Source organism: Bidens hawaiensis, unplaced genomic scaffold (genome assembly GCF_021521415.1).
Source record: "Bidens hawaiensis isolate Kalapana, Puna unplaced genomic scaffold, B.hawaiensis_p1.1 tig00003241_1, whole genome shotgun sequence".
NCBI lineage: Eukaryota > Viridiplantae > Streptophyta > Magnoliopsida > Asterales > Asteraceae > Bidens > Bidens hawaiensis.
In genome coordinates, this window is record NW_027491177.1 from 693,876 (window position 1) to 714,014 (window position 20,139).

Here is a 20,139-nt window from a genome sequence, read left to right on the forward strand (position 1 = left end):
ATAAAATAAACATTTAAGCACATAGAGCATAATCATAGAGCATGCAAAAATCACACATAAACATATATTGAATTGTGTATTGAATAGATGTGTAAATAAAACATGAGTAAAATTGAATAAGGTATACATGATACCCCCAAAATATAAAAGATGGAAAAAGGGGTATGTAAACTCACATTGAATTTGGTGGGTTAAAAGATTAAGATATTGGTTAAGTGAGTGATTGTCCTAATATGTAAGCCCTAAATAAAAGTAATAAGGATAGTTTTAGTCTGTGTTTGACGAATAATTAACTAAAAATAATAATGGTAAGTTGATATGATAACTTGTAATTAAAAAAGGTAAAGAAGGATGAAAACAGAATTTGAACAGCTTTCTATCACAACATAGATAAATTATAAAAGAAATAAGAAATAATTTCCAAATTATAAAAAAACTCCACTCAACTAAATCAATGTGTTAGGAACAACTTTCATGTAGAAAGTTTGGTCTGATTCGGACCCGAGATTGGCTAAAACAGCAATTCTTCTAAAAGGGTACAGATATGCGTACTAATTTTAGTTTGACCACTATGGAGTCATAATCATTAATTGATATGAAAATAAAATGTAATTGGTACCAAAAGTCAATGAATTTATTCATATGCTTTGGTCTTGCACCATTTAAATTTTCTACGTCAAAGTTATGGCTTAACCTTTGTTGTTCTAAGAATTATGTTAATTCTGAATCATTACAATTAGTAATGTCATTTACATTTTGTTAGTTCTAAAACAATAGATCTACATACTTGGTTAAGTATTAATGGATTTTTATGAGTTATCTCATAACATTTAATATTTTGGAAAGTTGACTTTGAGTTTGACCAATTGTCAAGACCCGAACCAACAACCCGAACACTCGTTAAAACCCGTTTTAGTGTCTTTATTCCAAAGGGACTTGCATTCTTGAATTTGCCCACCTTATTAATCAACATAGGTTGAGTAAATATTAAGGTTAGATACTTTAACCCTGTTTCGAACAAACTTATTTTTAAAGGGTTATTATTATAAGTTCTTAAATAGTTACATTTTTAAACCTTGAACTTTAATTGTTTACTTTTCTCAACCTTTATTTTATTTAAAGACTTTCAAGGCAACCTTTCTAAATCCAAAACTTCTTTCCTTTTAGGCATTGTTCGTTAAACCCGTCGTTTCGGCAAATCTCCAAATTATCATCTTTCAAGTTTATTACTTGAAGTAAGTACTTTCATACCCCGTTTTCTATCTTTTATTTTAGGGGTGACATTTCATACTTATTCAACTAAATGTCTTATATTTGCGTCTTAAACCACAAATGTTATTGTATACTTTACTTGAATAATTGCTCGATTTGGTGTTCTATGATTCTATGCCTATGTGTTTATCGCTTTTGGTTGGTTGATCTATAAATCCTAGACTACTTGGCATCCCCTTGTAGCAAGGTGTCGTTAACGTAATGCAATTAACGATAACTATTAAAATCCTAGACTATTTGGCATCCCCATATAGTTAGGTGTCGCTAACGTAATTCTATTAGCGATTTTATCCAAATTATTGCTTTCATTTATTGTTTCGTATACGAGTTTTGTGGATCTTTCTTACTATATATTTATATGCTCAAACTTATGAATTGCTCACCAACCTTTGTGTTGATAAACTTTATTTTATGAAATATTACAGGTTTACATCTTGGTTGATTATGGAGCTTGTGGAGAAAACGTCACAAATACCTTTAGGATATTAGCAAAAATGAACAATATTTGATTTGTTATATTTTGTTATGAGTTGTTATGAATATTCGTTATGTGACATTTTTGATGTTGTGAAATGAAATGAGTTTGTTAAATATTGTCGCTTTAATTAGTGTCATGGGCTTATGGGCAATCGTTACACCTCGGCATGTTCTGCCACCTTTGGTCGGGTGTGACATATATATATATATATATATATATATATATATATATATATATATATATATATATATAACTTATTAGGGACTCCAAATATCAAGTTAGGTTAGACGAGTTTCCGAACACTTTAAATACTTAACATAGTATAAGTAACAATGTGAGGTAACGATTTTCGATTCATCAAGACTTACGAATATGTTAGCATAGAAAGTATGATATAACCAATATCATGATTAAAGCATAGACATACGACATTTCATTGATTATAAACGTTAAAATCACATTGAAAACAAAAACGGGTCGGGTTTCAGGTTTGAAAATTAACGAATGTTACAGCAGGTAATTAAGTAAGGAAGTTGTAGCAAGAATTAAGAGTCATGATGGACTTTGATACTCGCCATACGAAGGTGGATGATCCTTGATAATTAAAATCCTTGTAATATTATGAAACAACATTTTGTAAACCGAATACTCGGGTATTTAGTTCATGAGTAAATTTTCAATGTAAATTTATATTTTATAACTAAAATTCTTCCGCTAAAGTAAACCCGCAACTCTGATAGATTACAAAACATGTACCAACTGTTGGTCACACTTCTAGACCCTAAGTTTGGGTGTGACAAGTTTGGATATAGGAATTTTACTTTATTTTAGTTCTATGGTTTTGGACATGTGGTAACCATCCTCGGACTCATACCGAGTCAAGGACCGAACCAAAAACCTACACTCGTTTAAGCACTTAAATTAACTTTTGAACAACCATGTTTCATGAAACACTTTAAATATGAGTTTCTTTGTATTTTAGTTATTAAAGGTTGATATGGAAGTGTTAGAACAAATATTGGTCCCAAGTTTCGATTAAAATCGAGTAAAACCGAACATTCGTCTTAATAAGTTAGTCAACATTCAAACCACCAAAAGTTAAACTTATATTTTTATTTATGCTTTACTTTATATTACTCATATTACTTAGGATTTTGGAAGTGTTGTAACAAATCTTGGCTTAAACCAAGTGTAACATTTCGATTTTTTGCATTTTATTTTAATAAATTGTATTTGCATTCGAATCCATATCCGTATTTATAAACCCGGCTAAGCGATTTTAGCATTTCATTTGGTTAATAAATAGTTATATCGTATTGATCGATAAGCGTGAAGTTCATTAGTTTGTCTTCTAGAGGATCGTTAATAAACCGTAAGGATTGGAATGGTCATTTTTGTTAAGAGTTCATATACTCCATTCAAGTTTTAAACTATTAATAAAGGTCTAGGGTCCTTTAGGTAAATTCGCTAATATATATATAAACCTAAACCAAACCCTAGCCCCCATCTCTTTCTCTTATTTTCCGGTGCCGTTTTCCGCCGACCGGAATTGGCTCCGGCGAGTCCCAAAGCACCACCACCGACCTCCGACACCACCACTCTCCTTCTCCGGTAACCCCATCACCTCCGGCACCCTCTTATTCCCTTTCCCTCGTTTTTCCGGCAACAGTTTCGGTGGCTGCAGGCTACAGCGCTGGTTCAGGGCGGTAACTCTCAGCGACGCGGTCGCGTGGATATATTATTTGCTTGATTTCGAGTTCGTACGACCAAGTTATGAGCAAAACAAGAAAGGGTTCGTATTCCGGCTGTCGGGTCAGTTTTCCTGCTGACTGTTTGGTTTTCCGGCGACAGTGAAGGTGTTTTCCAGTGACGAAAACAGGTACAGATAGTGGAGTTCAATGAGACGATCGCGTGGATATCTTATTTGCCTAAATTAGAGTTCGTTTGTTATGGTTTCGAGCTATTCGACTATTTCTTTTTGTAAGTATTAAAGGTTATAAAACTTATAAAAATTAATATTAAATATAAATAAACTTTTTCGTATTAAAACCGAACACCGTTATAACCTTTTTTCTCGGCTCGACTCATTAAACTAATTTAATCTATATATATATATATATATATATGTATGTCTGTATATATCGTAAATATATAAATAACGAACATAACTTATTTAAACACCCGACACCATCTTTTGGGTAAAGTTGTTTTTATAAAAGATGTACATTTTCGCATGATAAACGTAAGACTTAAATCAAAATCTGTAAATTTGGAGCTTTCGGTGGTCAAATCGATCCCGGCCCGTTAAGGGGCATTTTAGTCAATTTTGGAATAATTCGAATACTCTATCTTCTGGTTCGAACTAGCTTTCGGACCAGAAGACTTTTCTGTTCGTCATAATATTTTGAGTGTAGTGGTCAGAGCCCGACTCCAGACTCGCAGTTCGGATTCTGAACAGTCCCAGCTCGCTTAAACATTGTTTATTTCATAACTCAAATTCTAGACATCCGTTAGACCTGCTTCCAGCGGCTACGTTCTCGTTTTTAACTGTATATTATTCCCTCAAAGTTTCAGGTTTATTTATTTTCTGACCAGTCAGCTCGCTTAACCGCATCTTTAAATTTCTCGTTAACTTTATTATTGCAAGGTGAGTACTTTCATACCCCTTTTTCCATCTTTTGTTTTGGGGTGACATTTCATACTTATCAAACTAAATGCTTTATTTACTTGAGTCTTAAACCCACAAACGTGATTGTATACTTGACTTGAATAATTGCTCGATTTGGTGTTCTATGCTTATTTGCCTATGTGTTTACAGCTTTTGGATGGTGGAACTATAAATCCTATACCATTTGGCAATGGCAAGGTGTCGTTAACGTAATGCAATTAACGATAACTATAAAATCCTAGACTACTTGGCAACCCCTTGTAGCTAGGTGGTGCTAATGTAAGCTTATTAGCAATTGTCAATAAAATCCTAGACTAATTGCCAATAGCTAGGTGTCGCTAACTTGTTTAGCGATAACTATTTATCCAGGTTTATAGCTCTTATTTATTGTTTTGTATACTAGTTTTGTGGCTTTTCATACTATATACTATTGTTGCTCAAACTTATGAATTGCTCACCAACCTTTGTGTTGACAAACTTCATTTTATGAAATGTTACAGGTTAGACTATTGTGGACTCGAGGACTTGACAAAAACGTTACCAAGACTATTAGGATATTAGTAAAACGAACAATATATTTGCTACTTGTATTTAACTTGGTTGTGTGAATGAGATGTGTTATTTATTGATTTATTGAACTAAAACGAGTTGAATAAATATTGTCACTTTAAATAGTGTCTTGTGTATTTGTCCAATCACGTTACACCCCGGCATGTTCCGCCGCCTTTGGTCGGGGTGTGACAGATTGGTATCAGAGCCACAAGACTATAAGATAGGCGGTTAGACGTAACGGCCTAGTATAGTCTTTACTTTAGGGTCCTTATACGTGTTGCTTATACGTGTTTACCCTACTTGATTGTTCAATGCACTTGTTTATTTATATACTTATTTATTTTATCAAATCATAAATATACACATACACACACTTTCATAGTACTCCAAGGTATCCTTACCTTAAAACGCAAAAACATTAGATTTTTATTGTGTTTTATGGATCATAAGCTTAATTTGGATCCCGTTGTTTCAAATCTCCTTAAAGATTGTCTCATATGAGATGACCACTTTAAGTAGTCGAATGTGGGCGTTCCGCTTGCCATCCAAATTTTTCGGTATCAAGACAATAGAATTACGGTGATTTCGTGTTCTAGCGTTTTGACATGACGTTGTATCTCGATTTATTGTGTTAGTCGAAAACATGCAAAAGTCACGGTGATTCGGACACATGTTTAGACTCCAACATAGTTTTTTTTTTTGAAAAAGGGGATTTTTTTTTTGTGTCGGAATATCAAGTCATGGTGGTTCATGCATAATTTTTCCGCCTTTAAATCTTAAAACGTTATATTACATTTCAAGAATTTAAACTATTTTATGTATTTTGTTATAAGTTCTTATCATAAGACCTCATTTATATATGTTATTTTTACCGTGAACAATTCTTTTATATCTTGATTTTGTATGGTAAAGTTTTACACCAATTTTCTCATTTTTATTTCACAATGATTTTTATTACAAATTTCATTCATTATAATATCTTCGATATAAGTTAAAAAATACATGTATATATATGTTTTGCTCTACTCATAATGATTTTTTAATATGCCATATATCTTATTTATATTATTTATAAACTAAATTCTTATTTCATATTAAAAAGGTCTTACGATAAATTTTACCTCAAATTTTCAAGTAAATCCCCTATTGTATAAACTTTGAGGCTCGATATGGTTAAACTTTCAAATCTGCCCCAATAAGTTCGCGATCGTTAAAAATATCATTTGTTGCTGAAAAAATTCCGAAAATCTCCAGTTTATTAAATTAGTGTGTTGTGATCAACTTTCGTGTAGAAAAGTTTTTGATTTGGACCTCCGAAATATGAGAAAAACGTAAATATTTACAGCTGCGCAGGTCTGCGCACTGTTACGAAAATGGCTGTTTGGAGGTCCAAATGAATGAGTTTTTCGACGTTCTATATATTAACGAATTCGTCTTTCGACAACCTTCGTCATGGACTTAAGGTTTAAATTATTTGGATCTTTTATAAAAATTTTATGTCTGCTGTAAATTGGCTGAAAGTACGGGCTTTCACTTAGGGGCATTTTAGTAATCTTTTAAACAAGTTCGGGTGCATAAGTGGTTACAGCCATGAAAACATTTTCAAAATAAGTATCTGATAACTTTACCTTCTGAAATAAATTGTTATTCAAGTTTACAAATCGTTTACTTGGGATTTTCTCGAGTTACAATGCCGGTCATTTTAACTTACCATTATATTTCCATTACACGGTATTTGATAACGAACTTAGCAAGAAAATTTCCATTCATCATTCATACGGGTACCTCCTAGTCAATTATGACATTTAATCTACCTATTTTAATTTTCTCATAAGCAAAAAAAAAAAAAGTTGTATTTTAATCGTTATAAAAATTTTTACTCCCCATGACAATCGGTTTTATTTTTACAATAAACCTTAAAATGCAAATCATATCAACTTAGTTTTTCCATGATATCTCCCACTACTTAAATTTTAAGCATTTCAAGAACGACTTACGTTACACGGTTGGTTTACTTCCAAAATTTTCTCATAAATTACTTTACAACTTAAGCCGACCCGAAGTATTGTAACAACCCTCATTTTGGTGCAAAACTTTTAGCAATAAAACTTGTTGTGTTTCACGAGCTTAAATCTCAATATTATATCTTATACATAATAACTTGTAATCTTAATTAACATAATTTTCATGGATATTTAAACCTTAGTTATAGATTATGATATTTCCAATTTAATACCTATCATTAGTCAAAACTCCCTAAACACAACCACAAGTTCACAAACACCCGTATTCCACCCCAAACTACTGCCTTCAATCAAACTATCCTTCCACTTCAAAGTTTCCCGATCACTCAAATCTTTCCTCAATATGAATGAAACCTAACACCTCGACGTTATATCCTCGCCTACCCAAACCACATGTAAATCCAAGATGTACAAAATCAACCCAATAACAAGCCCTAAATACCGACACTTTTTCACCATAAGAACCTATCTCATTCACTATCCAAGTACTTTGCAGACACCGACAAACACACCCACGAATTATACAACAAAGCTTACCCCACTATGACTCAAATTCTTCGACTCATGCTATGTCAATTCACCAAAACCATATCGCCACACCGCTTTCATCCAACCATAGAGTTTGATATCAAAATAGCAACCCAAACTAAGCCAAGATCAAATTATCAAACCCATCAACTTAACTCGAGCTCAAATCAGCAAAACCGCACCTAAATAGCCCAACCGCTACCCACACGAGTCATCTAAACCTAACCCACTCAAAAGACCTAAACTCAACAAACCCCATCGATTCAACTCAAGAAAACCCAACTACGCAAGCCAACCGAAAACACATTCACTCTACACCAAGTTTCCAAACCATTCATCATTCGAAGCCTGAAACCTCTCCATACACACGCAGGCTTCATTTTCCAAAAAAAAAATATATGTATGTATAAACAACTAGTGTATTTATATCAACCTCATGTGTTCAAATAATCACACATAGATTATAAGCTCTTTCAAGACTAACGATTTTACAAATTTTCCAAAGCTTATAAAACATTTTCCAAAAATCTAAGATTGTCATGGCAACAAAAATTATATTATGAGGATTTGTCTTCAAATAAAATATTAAACGGCTAATTGCATGTTTTCAAGGTTTTAAATATTGTCACCTAAAGTGATAAATCTCTTAATAACTTTATAAATATGAGGTTTCATTTTGAATGTCGAATTCGAGATTTATTCAATAGTAAATTACAACTTTTCACCATCTTGCATAAACTCAATGACCATGACTTTGCAAATCTTTTGGGACGCGCTTATAAATATTTTATATTGTTAAGCAAGTTTTTGTTCAATAACGATTTACACAAACTATTACATCTTATTATCGCAAGCATTATTTTATAAATACTTTTCATCACAACCGCTTTATGTATGCATATTCCCTTAACAAATTGGCTTACAAGATTCATATTTGGTAATGATTTAAATGTTTCTCTAGCTACGCGCTACTGCGATGCCTTGTTATTTTGTACATTTCTTAGAAACAATAAAACGGCCTTACTTGAGACCTCGTTTTCAATTTTAGTCTATTATACTCTACGCGATTTACATATTTCGACATTAAATTTGAGTTCCACAATTTTTGCGATTTTACTTTCATTTGATGAGATGTTTCGATGACAATATTATGCACATGAGATTTCATTTTTGTGTCTTGATTATTCATGACCAAATTCAACTATTCAATACCCATTTGTGTGATACTTTCGTTTATCTTTTGAATGATACTTTCATAACTATATTGTTCATGTTTGAGCATTTATGTAAACATGATTCTACACACTAATCTATAACATTTCATCTAATCTATTAACAGTCTATGTGTGGCTGTCTACAAGTTTTGGCGCTATTAGAAACCGATATTATAATGACGATTATATAAATGGTTTCACAATAGTGGCCATATTCACGTTTTATCACATTTCATCGATTGTTTTGGTTGTTAACTAAATACTATTTTATTTATATGGTTACACGTATGCGTCACCCCAAAGAAACTCACATCATTTCTCATATTGTTACATTTCAAGTAATCCTATCCTAAATACTTATAACCTCAAGTTTGCCCACATATGAAACTCATTGTACGCTATTACTAATCGTAACATTGTTTCCCTCGACCTCATGTACTCACCTTTCAGTCTTCTCATTTTTCACTCTTTGGATCCTTATTTCACTTATTGGATTTCACACTTACATCTATCAGAGTTCTTATTAGTAAAATTTCACTCATCAGTTCTTATACTAATTTAGTGGCCCGACTTTAAACCATGGATTTTAATGATTCACTTATTCCTTCACACTGAGGACATCTGACTTCAATTCTCGTCTCGTAATTGTCTACCCGGAATTTTTATTTATGCGAACATCTTCACTTATTTAAACCAAAATAGTTATTTTCACCTTGGTTATACTTTAAGATTTTAAATGTTTAATTTAAGTATTCCCTTTTTCCTACTTATTAAAAAGTCAATCCCGAAATTTTCAACCGTTAATACTGTTTTGTCAATATTGGTAAAATTCAACCAATTTATTTACATATCCATTTTAAATATTTCATATAAATATGCCTCTTAAACCACACAATGGACGAACCCTGTGGACCATACGACGATCTAAATAATTATGGGTGCACACTTAATTATCGAAATCCTCGTATGGAAGCCATAGTAAGTACACTTGTGTGCGATAATTCAGGTCCGAGGATGATAGCGGAAAAAAAACCCGGTAGAAATGCAAGTTATGATAAGGGCATGGTGGATACGCCGCTAGTACATCCTATATATAAGTGCCTTTATCATGTTTCTCATTTGTAGCGTTTTTCGAGTCATGTTAGGATTTAACGTTATTCTTTTGCTTAAAATTTGTTCATGAAATTATCTTGCTAAAGATAATATTCGTTAATAATGACTTTTTCCTTAAGTTTATTTTAATTTCGGGACGAAATTTCTAAAAAGTTGGGGATATTGTAACATTTCGATTTTTCGCATTTTATTTTAATAAATTGTATTTGCATTCGAATCCATATCCGTATTTATAAACCCGACTAAGCGATTTTAGCATTTCATTTTGTTAATAAATAGTTATATCGTATTGATTGATAAGCGTGAAGTTCGTTAGTTTGTCTTCTAGAGGATCGTTAATAAACCGTAAGGATTGGAATGGTCATTTTTGTTAAGAGTTCATATATTCCATTCAAGTTTTAAACTATTAATAAAGGTCTAGGGTCGTTTAGGTAAATTCGCTAATATATATATAAACCTAAACCAAACCCTAGCCCCCATCTCTTTCTCTTATTTTCCGGTGCCGTTTTCCGCCGACCGGAATTGGCTCCGGCGAGTCCCAAAGCACCACCACCGACCTCCGACACCACCACTCTCCTTCTCCGGTAACCCCATCACCTCCGGCACCCTCTCATTCCCTTTCCCTCGTTTTTCCGGCAACAGTTTCGGTGGCTGCAGGCTACAGCGCTGGTTCAGGGCGGTAACTCTCAGCGACGCGGTCGCGTGGATATATTATTTGCTTGATTTCGAGTTCGTACGACCAAGTTATGAGCAAAACAAGAAAGGGTTCGTATTCCGGCTGTCGGGTCAGTTTTCCTGCTGACTGTTTGGTTTTCCGGCGACAGTGAAGGTGTTTTCCAGTGACGAAAACAGGTACAGATAGTGGAGTTCAATGAGACGATCGCGTGGATATCTTATTTGCCTAAATTAGAGTTCGTTTGTTATGGTTTCGAGCTATTCGACTATTTCTTTTTGTAAGTATTAAAGGTTATAAAACTTATAAAAATTAATATTAAATATAAATAAACTTTTTCGTATTAAAACCGAACACCGTTATAACCTTTTTTCTCGGCTCGACTCATTAAACTAATTTAATCTATATATATATATATATATATGTATGTCTGTATATATCGTAAATATATAAATAACGAACATAACTTATTTAAACACCCGACACCATCTTTTGGGTAAAGTTGTTTTTATAAAGATGTACATTTTCGCATGATAAACGTAAGACTTAAATCAAAATCTGTAAATTTGGAGCTTTCGGTGGTCAAATCGATCCCGGCCCGTTAAGGGGCATTTTAGTCAATTTTGGAATAATTCGAATACTCTATCTTCTGGTTCGAACTAGCTTTCGGACCAGAAGACTTTTCTGTTCGTCATAATATTTTGAGTGTAGTGGTCAGAGCCCGACTCCAGACTCGCAGTTCGGATTCTGAACAGTACCAGCTCGCTTAAACATTGTTTATTTCATAACTCAAATTCTAGACATCCGTTAGACCTGCTTCCAGCGGCTACGTTCTCGTTTTTAACTGTATATTATTCCCTCAAAGTTTCAGGTTTATTTATTTTCTGACCAGTCAGCTCGCTTAACCGCATCTTTAAATTTCTCGTTAACTTTATTATTGCAAGGTGAGTACTTTCATATCCCTTTTTCCATCTTTTGTTTTGGGGTGACATTTCATACTTATCAAACTAAATGCTTTATTTACTTGAGTCTTAAACCCACAAACGTGATTGTATACTTGACTTGAATAATTGCTCGATTTGGTGTTCTATGCTTATTTGCCTATGTGTTTACAGCTTTTGGATGGTGGAACTATAAATCCTATACCATTTGACAATGGCAAGGTGTCGTTAACGTAATGCAATTAACGATAATTATAAAATCATAGACTACTTGGCAACCCCTTGTAGCTAGGTGGTGCTAATGTAAGCTTATTAGCAATTGTCAATAAAATCCTAGACTAATTGCCAATAGCTAGGTGTCGCTAACTTGTTTAGCGATAACTATTTATCCAGGTTTATAGCTCTTATTTATTGTTTTGTATACTAGTTTTGTGGCTTTTCATACTATATACTATTGTTGCTCAAACTTATGAATTGCTCACCAACCTTTGTGTTGACAAACTTCATTTTATGAAATGTTACAGGTTAGACTATTGTGGACTCGAGGACTTGACAAAAACGTTACCAAGACTATTAGGATATTAGTAAAACGAACAATATATTTGCTACTTGTATTTAACTTGGTTGTGTGAATGAGATGTGTTATTTATTGATTTATTGAACTAAAACGAGTTAAATAAATATTGTCACTTTAAATAGTGTCTTGTGTATTTGTCCAATCACGTTACACCCCGGCATGTTCCGCCGCCTTTGGTCGGGGTGTGACACCAAGTTTCGGGTAAAGTAATAAAAGTCGAACTACTCGTTTTAACAAGTTATTCACCATTCAAACCACCATTCCCTAACCTTTTAACTGATGTTTGATTTTAGATATTTCTAAGATTATGATGTGTTGGAATCAAACTTGGTCTTATACCAAGATCGGGTCGAAATACACCAAACACTCACTTAAATCTAAGTTTGGGACTTCAATTAATAAAAATTCTCAAACTTGTTTAAGTTATTAATTTTGTTGAAATAATTCTTATATTTTAATATTATGGTAAGTTGGATTTGGATTTGGTACTTTATAAAGTCTGGAACTGACTAAACCGAACAAACCGTTAAAAGTCGGATCTTGATGCTCACATTAGCGGGATCGAGCACACTTACACTAAACCAACCTCCTATGTAAAACTTAACAAAGGTTGAGTAAATACTAAACATCAAGGACCCGGTTTCATGTAAATCTCATTTCATTATATCCTTTCATTATTTCACTGCATTTTGTAAAATATAACTTAAAAACCCAAAAACTCAAGCCTTGTTTTTACGAACCATTATACCATTTATTTTCCATCTTCAAGTCTCAATATTAGCTTAAGGTCTTTCAATCTATGTCACGCACGTTAAAACTGAACCATTGGGCTCGCTTACTTGAGGATTTATTCTATGTTTTTCTGCATCAAACGTCACATTTTCCAAGTGAGTAATCACACTCCCCTTTTTATATATTATACTTTTGAGGGTAGCATGTGTACCATATTCAAGCTTACACATTTTAAGACCTCAATACTAAACGAACATTCCTCAATATGTGTTTATATTAATTTTGCATTATTATTGTTTATGCCTCAATGTGGTTACATGCTTAAGAGTTTATTTTTAAATGTTGTTGTTGTGCCTCATCCTCTATAAGTATGATCATACGCCCCCATGATTATTGCAGCTCTGTGCCAAATAGAATATGGCCTCATTTACATCTCCTTGTAATATGGTTTTACCTATTAGAAAGGAGCCTCAATTACATTATATAAACAATGGTTGTTAAGATTCTATTTACACATATGAATTGTGACTTTGCTTCATTATATACATATATCAAAATTAGTTTATTTTTCATCAATATTCGTGTTAATCAAATTTATTTTTATGCATGCTACAGGAATTGTTATAGGCTGATTATGAAGACATGAATACACGCTTAGTTATACCTTGTATTTTAATAAATTAAACATTGTGTTGTTCAGTTTGATCTTTTTGAACAATTTGTACTTGATATTGAATTATGAGTTTCTTAGTTATTGTCACTTAATAGTGTTATTGTTTTCATATCCAATCAAACGTCTCGACCCGGCATGTTCCTCCGCCTTTTGGTATGGGTGTGACATCATAAGTTTACGTGAATTTAGTCGGCTTCGGTTACATTCATTAGTCGTTATAGTATAAGAACTACAACAAAAATAAAAACAAAGAAGAAATTTATAAAGATTGAGGTGGGCTAATGGATAACGTCCATTATCTACGTGACAGTACATGATCACCCTTTTGATAACTAAACATTATCCATAACACTTAGCAGGGCTGTTTCTGAGATGTGTTAAATTTTTTGGGCCAAAAAGAAAAATATTTTGGGCTTTAAATAAAAGTGGTTTTTTAAACATTTAAAATTTTAAATTGGCTGACTTGGTAAAAATTTTAAACCCGCAACCTTTTGGTTGAGTGTCATACAAATTTGTCATTACATCAAACTAGTAGTTGTGTAATTAAGTTTAAACATTTAAATTACATATTTGTTTACACATAAATATATGTAATTTTTTTTTTAAATTTCAAGCGGCTTGAGGCGGTCAACCACCTTACCCCTTGTGGCTGCCCCGACACTTAGGTAGCGCTTGGTATGCATGAATGAGAGGCAGAATGAAATGGACCATTATAATGGAATGAAAAAAAAATGTGTTTGTTTGGTCGATGGAATAGACTCATTCATTACCATGTCCATTTCATTCCCTCTAAAACACCTCAAATTCATTTCATCCACCCCCATTGTTTTTTTTCATTTCATCCCCCTCTTTCACACCATATCACCTACACCACCCTCCCCCCACTACTACCCATTGCCCTCTCACCACCACCACCCATTGCCTCTCATCACCACCACCACCCACCACTGCCTCCGCCACCCACCACCGCCCGCCACCACCACCCACATATGCCGCCCGCTGCCACCGCCACCCGTCCCCGCCCGCCGCCACTACCACCCGTATCTACCACCACCTCCAGCCACCCACCTACCATCGCCACCACCAACCATCGCTCCCAGCCATCACCCGCTGCTTACCACCGCCACTGCCACCATCACCCACTATCACCACCACCAACAATCGTTGCCCACCACCCGCCACCACCATTACTGCTCGCCGCCCACCACCCCCATCCAACCGCTACTCACTGCCGTTTTTATTTTATTCTGACTCTTTCTAGCTTACCAAAAAATAAAAACTAATAATTCATGTCATTCCTACATGGTTACCAAACATGTCAATGGAATAGTAATGATCCATTTAATTCCCTCGTTCATTCCATTATATTGCTTATTCCATTACTCCATACCAAACAGAGTGTAATTAATAGTTAAAAGTTGCCGTTTAAAAGTAAGAATTGTTAAAAGGTTGAAATAAAAAAATTCCCTAGTAAAAACACAAAGTTGACGTTTCAGGGAAAAAAATAATAAAATTCCTCAACCATAGACTGATGGATTTACTATGAAGAAACCTTTTTTATAATGTGCGCGTGTCATTTTAAAACATGATCTCAGTCAAAACTGGAATAAAAACTATCTTAGTTTGTTGGCCAACAATCGCTCCTCTCTATCACCACCTGCCGTTGAATTCAATTATAAAATTTTTTAATTGAATTAAACATTTGAACCCAATCATATGCAACCTTAGACACAAAGCAACCTTACTTATTTCATTCAACAACCGCCGTGTTAGTGAACCTATCACCATCCTCTTTAACAACCACCTCTTCATATGTCAAACATTCAATCATACTTCAATCACACCACAATGAAGTTTCAGCTGTTGCATCAAAGCAGCAGCCGAAGCAACAGCTTATCAGCTGACGACGAAGGCGTTACCAAGTCTCCGGTTACAATATTCTGGACAATACTCCACTGTTTATGCTGTCTTATTTCACTTATCCTTGGCTTTAGATTCTCCCGTTTGATCTTCTTCCTCTTATTTTCAAATGTTTACATTAACAACTTCTATACCACGACATTAACGACGTCGTTTACTGTTAATGTTAATATCACCGAAACGGTTAACAAAACCGTTACCAGTAACAGCAGAGTGGCGGTTGGTCGGCATGGGATTCGGGTCCGGCCATGGCCCCACCCGAACTCTGAGGAGGTAATGAAAGCTCATAATATTATAAAAACTGTTCAGCAGGAACAGAAGGTTCAGTATGGGATTAAAAATCCTAGAACTTTGATCGTTGTCACTCCGACTTATGTCAGAACGTTTCAAGCTTTTCATTTGACTGGATTGATGCATACATTGATGAATTTGCCGTATGACGTCGTTTGGATTGTTGTGGAAGCTGGTGGTGCCACTAATGAAACGATGGCGTTGCTGGAGAGAACGAAGTCGAAAGCTAATCTTCGAGTTAAGCATGTTGAATTCAAGAAGAAGATGTCAAGTTTCTGGAATGCCCGTCACAAGTTGGAATCTGAGATGCGATTGCAGGCCTTGAGGTAAAGGTTACTGATTCAAATTGTTGTCAATTATCATAATGTGATTGTAAATTTATAATATTATAATAACTGTAATTATATAAATGATTCAGAGTTGTGAGAGAGGAGAAACTCGATGGCGTTGTGATGTTTGCTGATGATAGTAATATGCATAGTTTAGACCTGTTTGATGAGGTTCAAGAAGTCGAATGGATCGGTGCGGTTTCAGTTGGGATTCATGTTCATTCCAGTTATTCTGATGTTAGTTATACTGATGTAATAGATGAGAAGAAATCACAATTGTTGGTCCAAGGTCCGGTTTGTAACTTGTCTGATAAGTTAACCGGGTGGCACGCGCTTGATTCTAGTGCATACCAACAAAAGAGTGCAGATTACATTGGTGATATGGCAATTGTGTTGCCTCGGGAGGTCGAGTGGTGTGGATTTGTGATGAACTCGAGGTTGGTATGGGAAGAATCTGAGTTCAGGCCTGAGTGGATTAAGGATTTGGACATGGTGGTTGACGGATTTGATGAAATTGAAAGCCCTCTTTCTTTCGTTAAAGAGTCTTCTATGGTGGAGCCCCTAGGCGGTTGTGGGAAGAAAGTTATGGTGTGGTGGCTCCGGGCTGAGGCGCGTGCAGATAGCAAGTTTCCATCCGGGTTAGTGTTATTATTCAAGATTCTTAATTAGTTGATTATGTTTGTTAATCCTGTTATAATTCTTGTTTTGGTTCAGGTGGACAGTTGACCCGAGGTTAGAGGTGACAACGGCAGCAAAGCGAACGCTATGGCTTGATGCGGCTCCTGAACTCTTATCTAACACTGAGAACGTGCTTACCACAAGCATCCAAGAAAATGGTGTAAAGACAACAAGAACAAGATGAGATAAGAGGAAATATGAAGCGAGAACTGCAGATGTGCGGGTTGGCATGGCCACAGGTTATGGGGAAACAAATGTGGATTAAGTTGAGGTCTTGTAAGGTGATTTGTTGAGATACGTGTATAGTTATTTGTTTGATATGGAATATCGATGATCGAGTGAACCGGTCCTTTTACATAATTCGATTTGACTTAATTTCAGTCTATTTGTATCAACACTTTGTTCTGTCAAGACTTGTTTAAAACATGCATACTTTAAAAAAAATTAGATCTGACTTCAGAGAGATAATTAGTAATGCTTGAGAATCAGATTCCATGTTCAAGGGTTGGGATGCAATCAACCTACCCAAAAAGGCTTGGTGGCAAAACTAGCTCTACAGCTTTCAGTCCCGTTAGCATTAACAGAAGAGGCGTTGACTAAAAGTGACCAGAATTAAAGAAACTCGCCACTAGGGTATGTGAGCCCGTTTGACAGAAGAGCTGTTGACTAAAAGTGGCCAGAATAAACGGAACTTGTCATTACGGTATGGGAGCCCGTTTGACCAAACTTATCTACACTGTTTTCATGCGTTTGCCCGATCTCTGTTGAGGAGAGGCCCACAAATGGGACACAGATATCAAAAGATGGTAAAATAGCAGCATCCTTGCTGACAAACTAACAAAATAGCTTATACACTATGCAACCGAGTAAAGAAGCAGAAATCTAGTTTACGAAACGAAAAACTGCTCATTTTTTATATTAAGTTCAATAACGAACAGTCACATTTAGATGGCGAAAATCAAATTACATGGCAGGGTGACCTTGATGTCAATTTGATAAACTCACAGAAGGTGAGAAGGATGTCAATTTGGTAACCAGTTGTGTCAAGAGGTCATTTTTTAAAAATTAACCTTAGTTCTCTCTCCGAGCTATCGCAAAAGGTTAATCCGTTTAATGACAACAAACAGAATTCATGGAGGGCAAGCAAGCTTAATACATAAATCATTTAGTAACCTTGGGCTATTATCAGCACCTGTGATTCTGTTGATCCTAACTATCACAGAGACATTTTATATATGTACACACATATATATATAAAAACTATACATACACATGTACACATATATGTAAAAGAAACAGGAATAATATTAAATTTGAATAGCCCTTTATAAAAAACCAAAGCTTCATTTGCCTATAATGTTACGGCTAATTAAAAATCTGTACGAAATTATCTTCTAGAACGAGCAAGTCAGAAAACCATTAAAACTAAAATGCGTGTCACTGTCGAGGGTAGTACACGAAATAAACTTACTAAAACTCTCAATCTTTCAGTCCCTAGAAAGAAGACTTGAAGTCTCGGTTGAATTTGCATTTGCCCTCCTTCCATCATACCTCTGCACAAAAAAACCACTTAATAAACAGTTGCATAACAAAGTTAATTATACTGTTCAAATAAAAACAGAGTGAACACGTACCTGTTTTCCAAAAGAAAATGGGACATATTTGTATTTGACCATATGCAGTATCTGTTTCTTCATGGTGAGAGTGAATAATATGACCCAGTAGAAAAGCAGTATAGGCCAAAACACGGGCACGTCAAATGCACTGAAGAATGTCAACAAGAAAGCAATGCAGAAGGCTTTTGTTATAGAATACCTATTATACAGAACACAAATTAATCACATTTTCATTAACAAGATTCAAGTAATTACATCCGTTTAATCAGTGGCTTCCTTATACAGTTCATGTGAAAAAATATCGAATATCCGATACTTGAGATATCGGTTATGGAGGTGGGATATCAGTAACTTGAATATCATTCAGAATTTATATATATACAGCAATTGAACACTCGCCATTTAGTTTATACTCTCCTCCAACCATTAACAAATGATAGCATTAACAATTAAAACTGATATCGGTCAAATATCACCGATATTATGCAACGCACGGCTAATCCTAAATTACTCCTCTACCTAAAGCCAAAACTAACTAATTACCTAAGCAAACTAAAATCAATTAATCAGTATATTGAAATTGGGATTAAAACAGGTGTGATTACCAAAACTTAAACTCGGGAAGGCGACGAACAAAGGGGCGGAACTCATCGGAGGTTCGGGAGGGAAGAGTGGGGCCATCAGAGAGGTCTTGAAACTCAGGATCAACCTGAGGAGACAGAAACCCTATGAGGAGGTTAAGGATGTAAATCCCAAGCGCGTAGGAGACGACGTAGAAGCCTTGGAGGAAGAACACGCGCGCAGTGTAGATGATGGCGATGACGCAGAAAACGATCCAACGGTAGAGCAGGAACGGAGTTGACTTGTCAAGCAGGTGTTGGTAGCGTTGTGAGAAAACAAAGGCCCAGCGTTGGACGGCGGCTGCTGGTGTGTCGGTTGAGTGAAGGGAACCGTCGGTGGTGGGAGTGGTGGTGGTGGTGGGATCCATCATACCGTCGTGTTTGGTAACCGATTGATTTGGGGGTAGATGCAGGGAAAGGAATATATGCTTAAGGGTTGGTCTAATTTTGTTTTATTATTATAATCGTTTTATATTTATATTTATATTTAGTATAAAAATAGTACGAAACTCTATTTTTATTTTTATATGTGAATCATGTATTTTATTACCATAACTCTAATAAGACTATGCGTAATGAGGTAATAAATGAAGGTTTTTGTGTAAATTTGAGCTATAACATCGCTCCCAGACGATAAGTGTGGGGTGACATAGATTTGCCGCCTCCTTGGGTAAAAAATTAGTATTTTATTAAATGGACCAATTGGAACCGTTAGGGGTATTTTTGGGCTACAATATCATTACACCCCTAAAATGAAAACCGCTTCTCTTCTAACGTAGTATCACGTGTCGAAAATCTCCTCAATTTTGTATTACTCCACTACAAATAGCCTACGCCTATGCAAGGCGGACCTATGTTAAGGGTAATGGGGCGGCCGCCCACCTTAAATTTTTTTTAGTGTTGTTTGTATGTGAAAATCCTGATCGCCCCCCTTAAAATTAGTGTTAAGTTCTGATATCGCCCCCCAAGAAAATAATTCATGGGTTCACCTTTAAGCCTATATTTTGTAGAATAATAGTCATCATGATAATTTAAGTATTGTGAGTTAATCAACCACTACCTATTAAAATAATAATTAAACTATTTAAAAGGGAAAGAAACAATAAAAAATAATTGGCCTCCATGGCGGATGGAGTGTTTGAGGAGTCATGGTGTTGACGGAGTCATGCCCATATGACATGGATGACGTATCCACAACACACATCCTAACTAATTAATATTAAAAAGTAGATGAAACTAC

General features: G+C 35.0%; 2 protein-coding genes across 2 annotated transcripts; one reads left to right on the plus strand and one right to left on the minus strand.

Moving 5' to 3' along the window:
* Positions 1–15,229: 15,229 nt before the first annotated feature.
* LOC143622690 (beta-1,4-xylosyltransferase IRX14-like) lies at positions 15,230–16,958 on the plus strand. The gene is made up of 3 exons (XM_077093760.1): positions 15,230–15,982; positions 16,075–16,623; positions 16,700–16,958. The coding sequence occupies exons 1-3, from the start codon at positions 15,258–15,260 to the stop codon at positions 16,845–16,847; spliced, it is 1,422 nt and encodes a 473-aa protein (XP_076949875.1). The 5' UTR covers positions 15,230–15,257; the 3' UTR covers positions 16,848–16,958.
* A 1,031-nt stretch (positions 16,959–17,989) lies between these two features.
* Positions 17,990–19,341, minus strand: LOC143622691 (protein RER1A-like). The gene is made up of 3 exons (XM_077093762.1): positions 18,885–19,341; positions 18,298–18,478; positions 17,990–18,216 (listed from the first exon to the last, which is right to left on the minus strand). The coding sequence occupies exons 1-3, from the start codon at positions 19,268–19,270 to the stop codon at positions 18,151–18,153; spliced, it is 633 nt and encodes a 210-aa protein (XP_076949877.1). The 5' UTR covers positions 19,271–19,341; the 3' UTR covers positions 17,990–18,150.
* Positions 19,342–20,139: the final 798 nt, after the last annotated feature.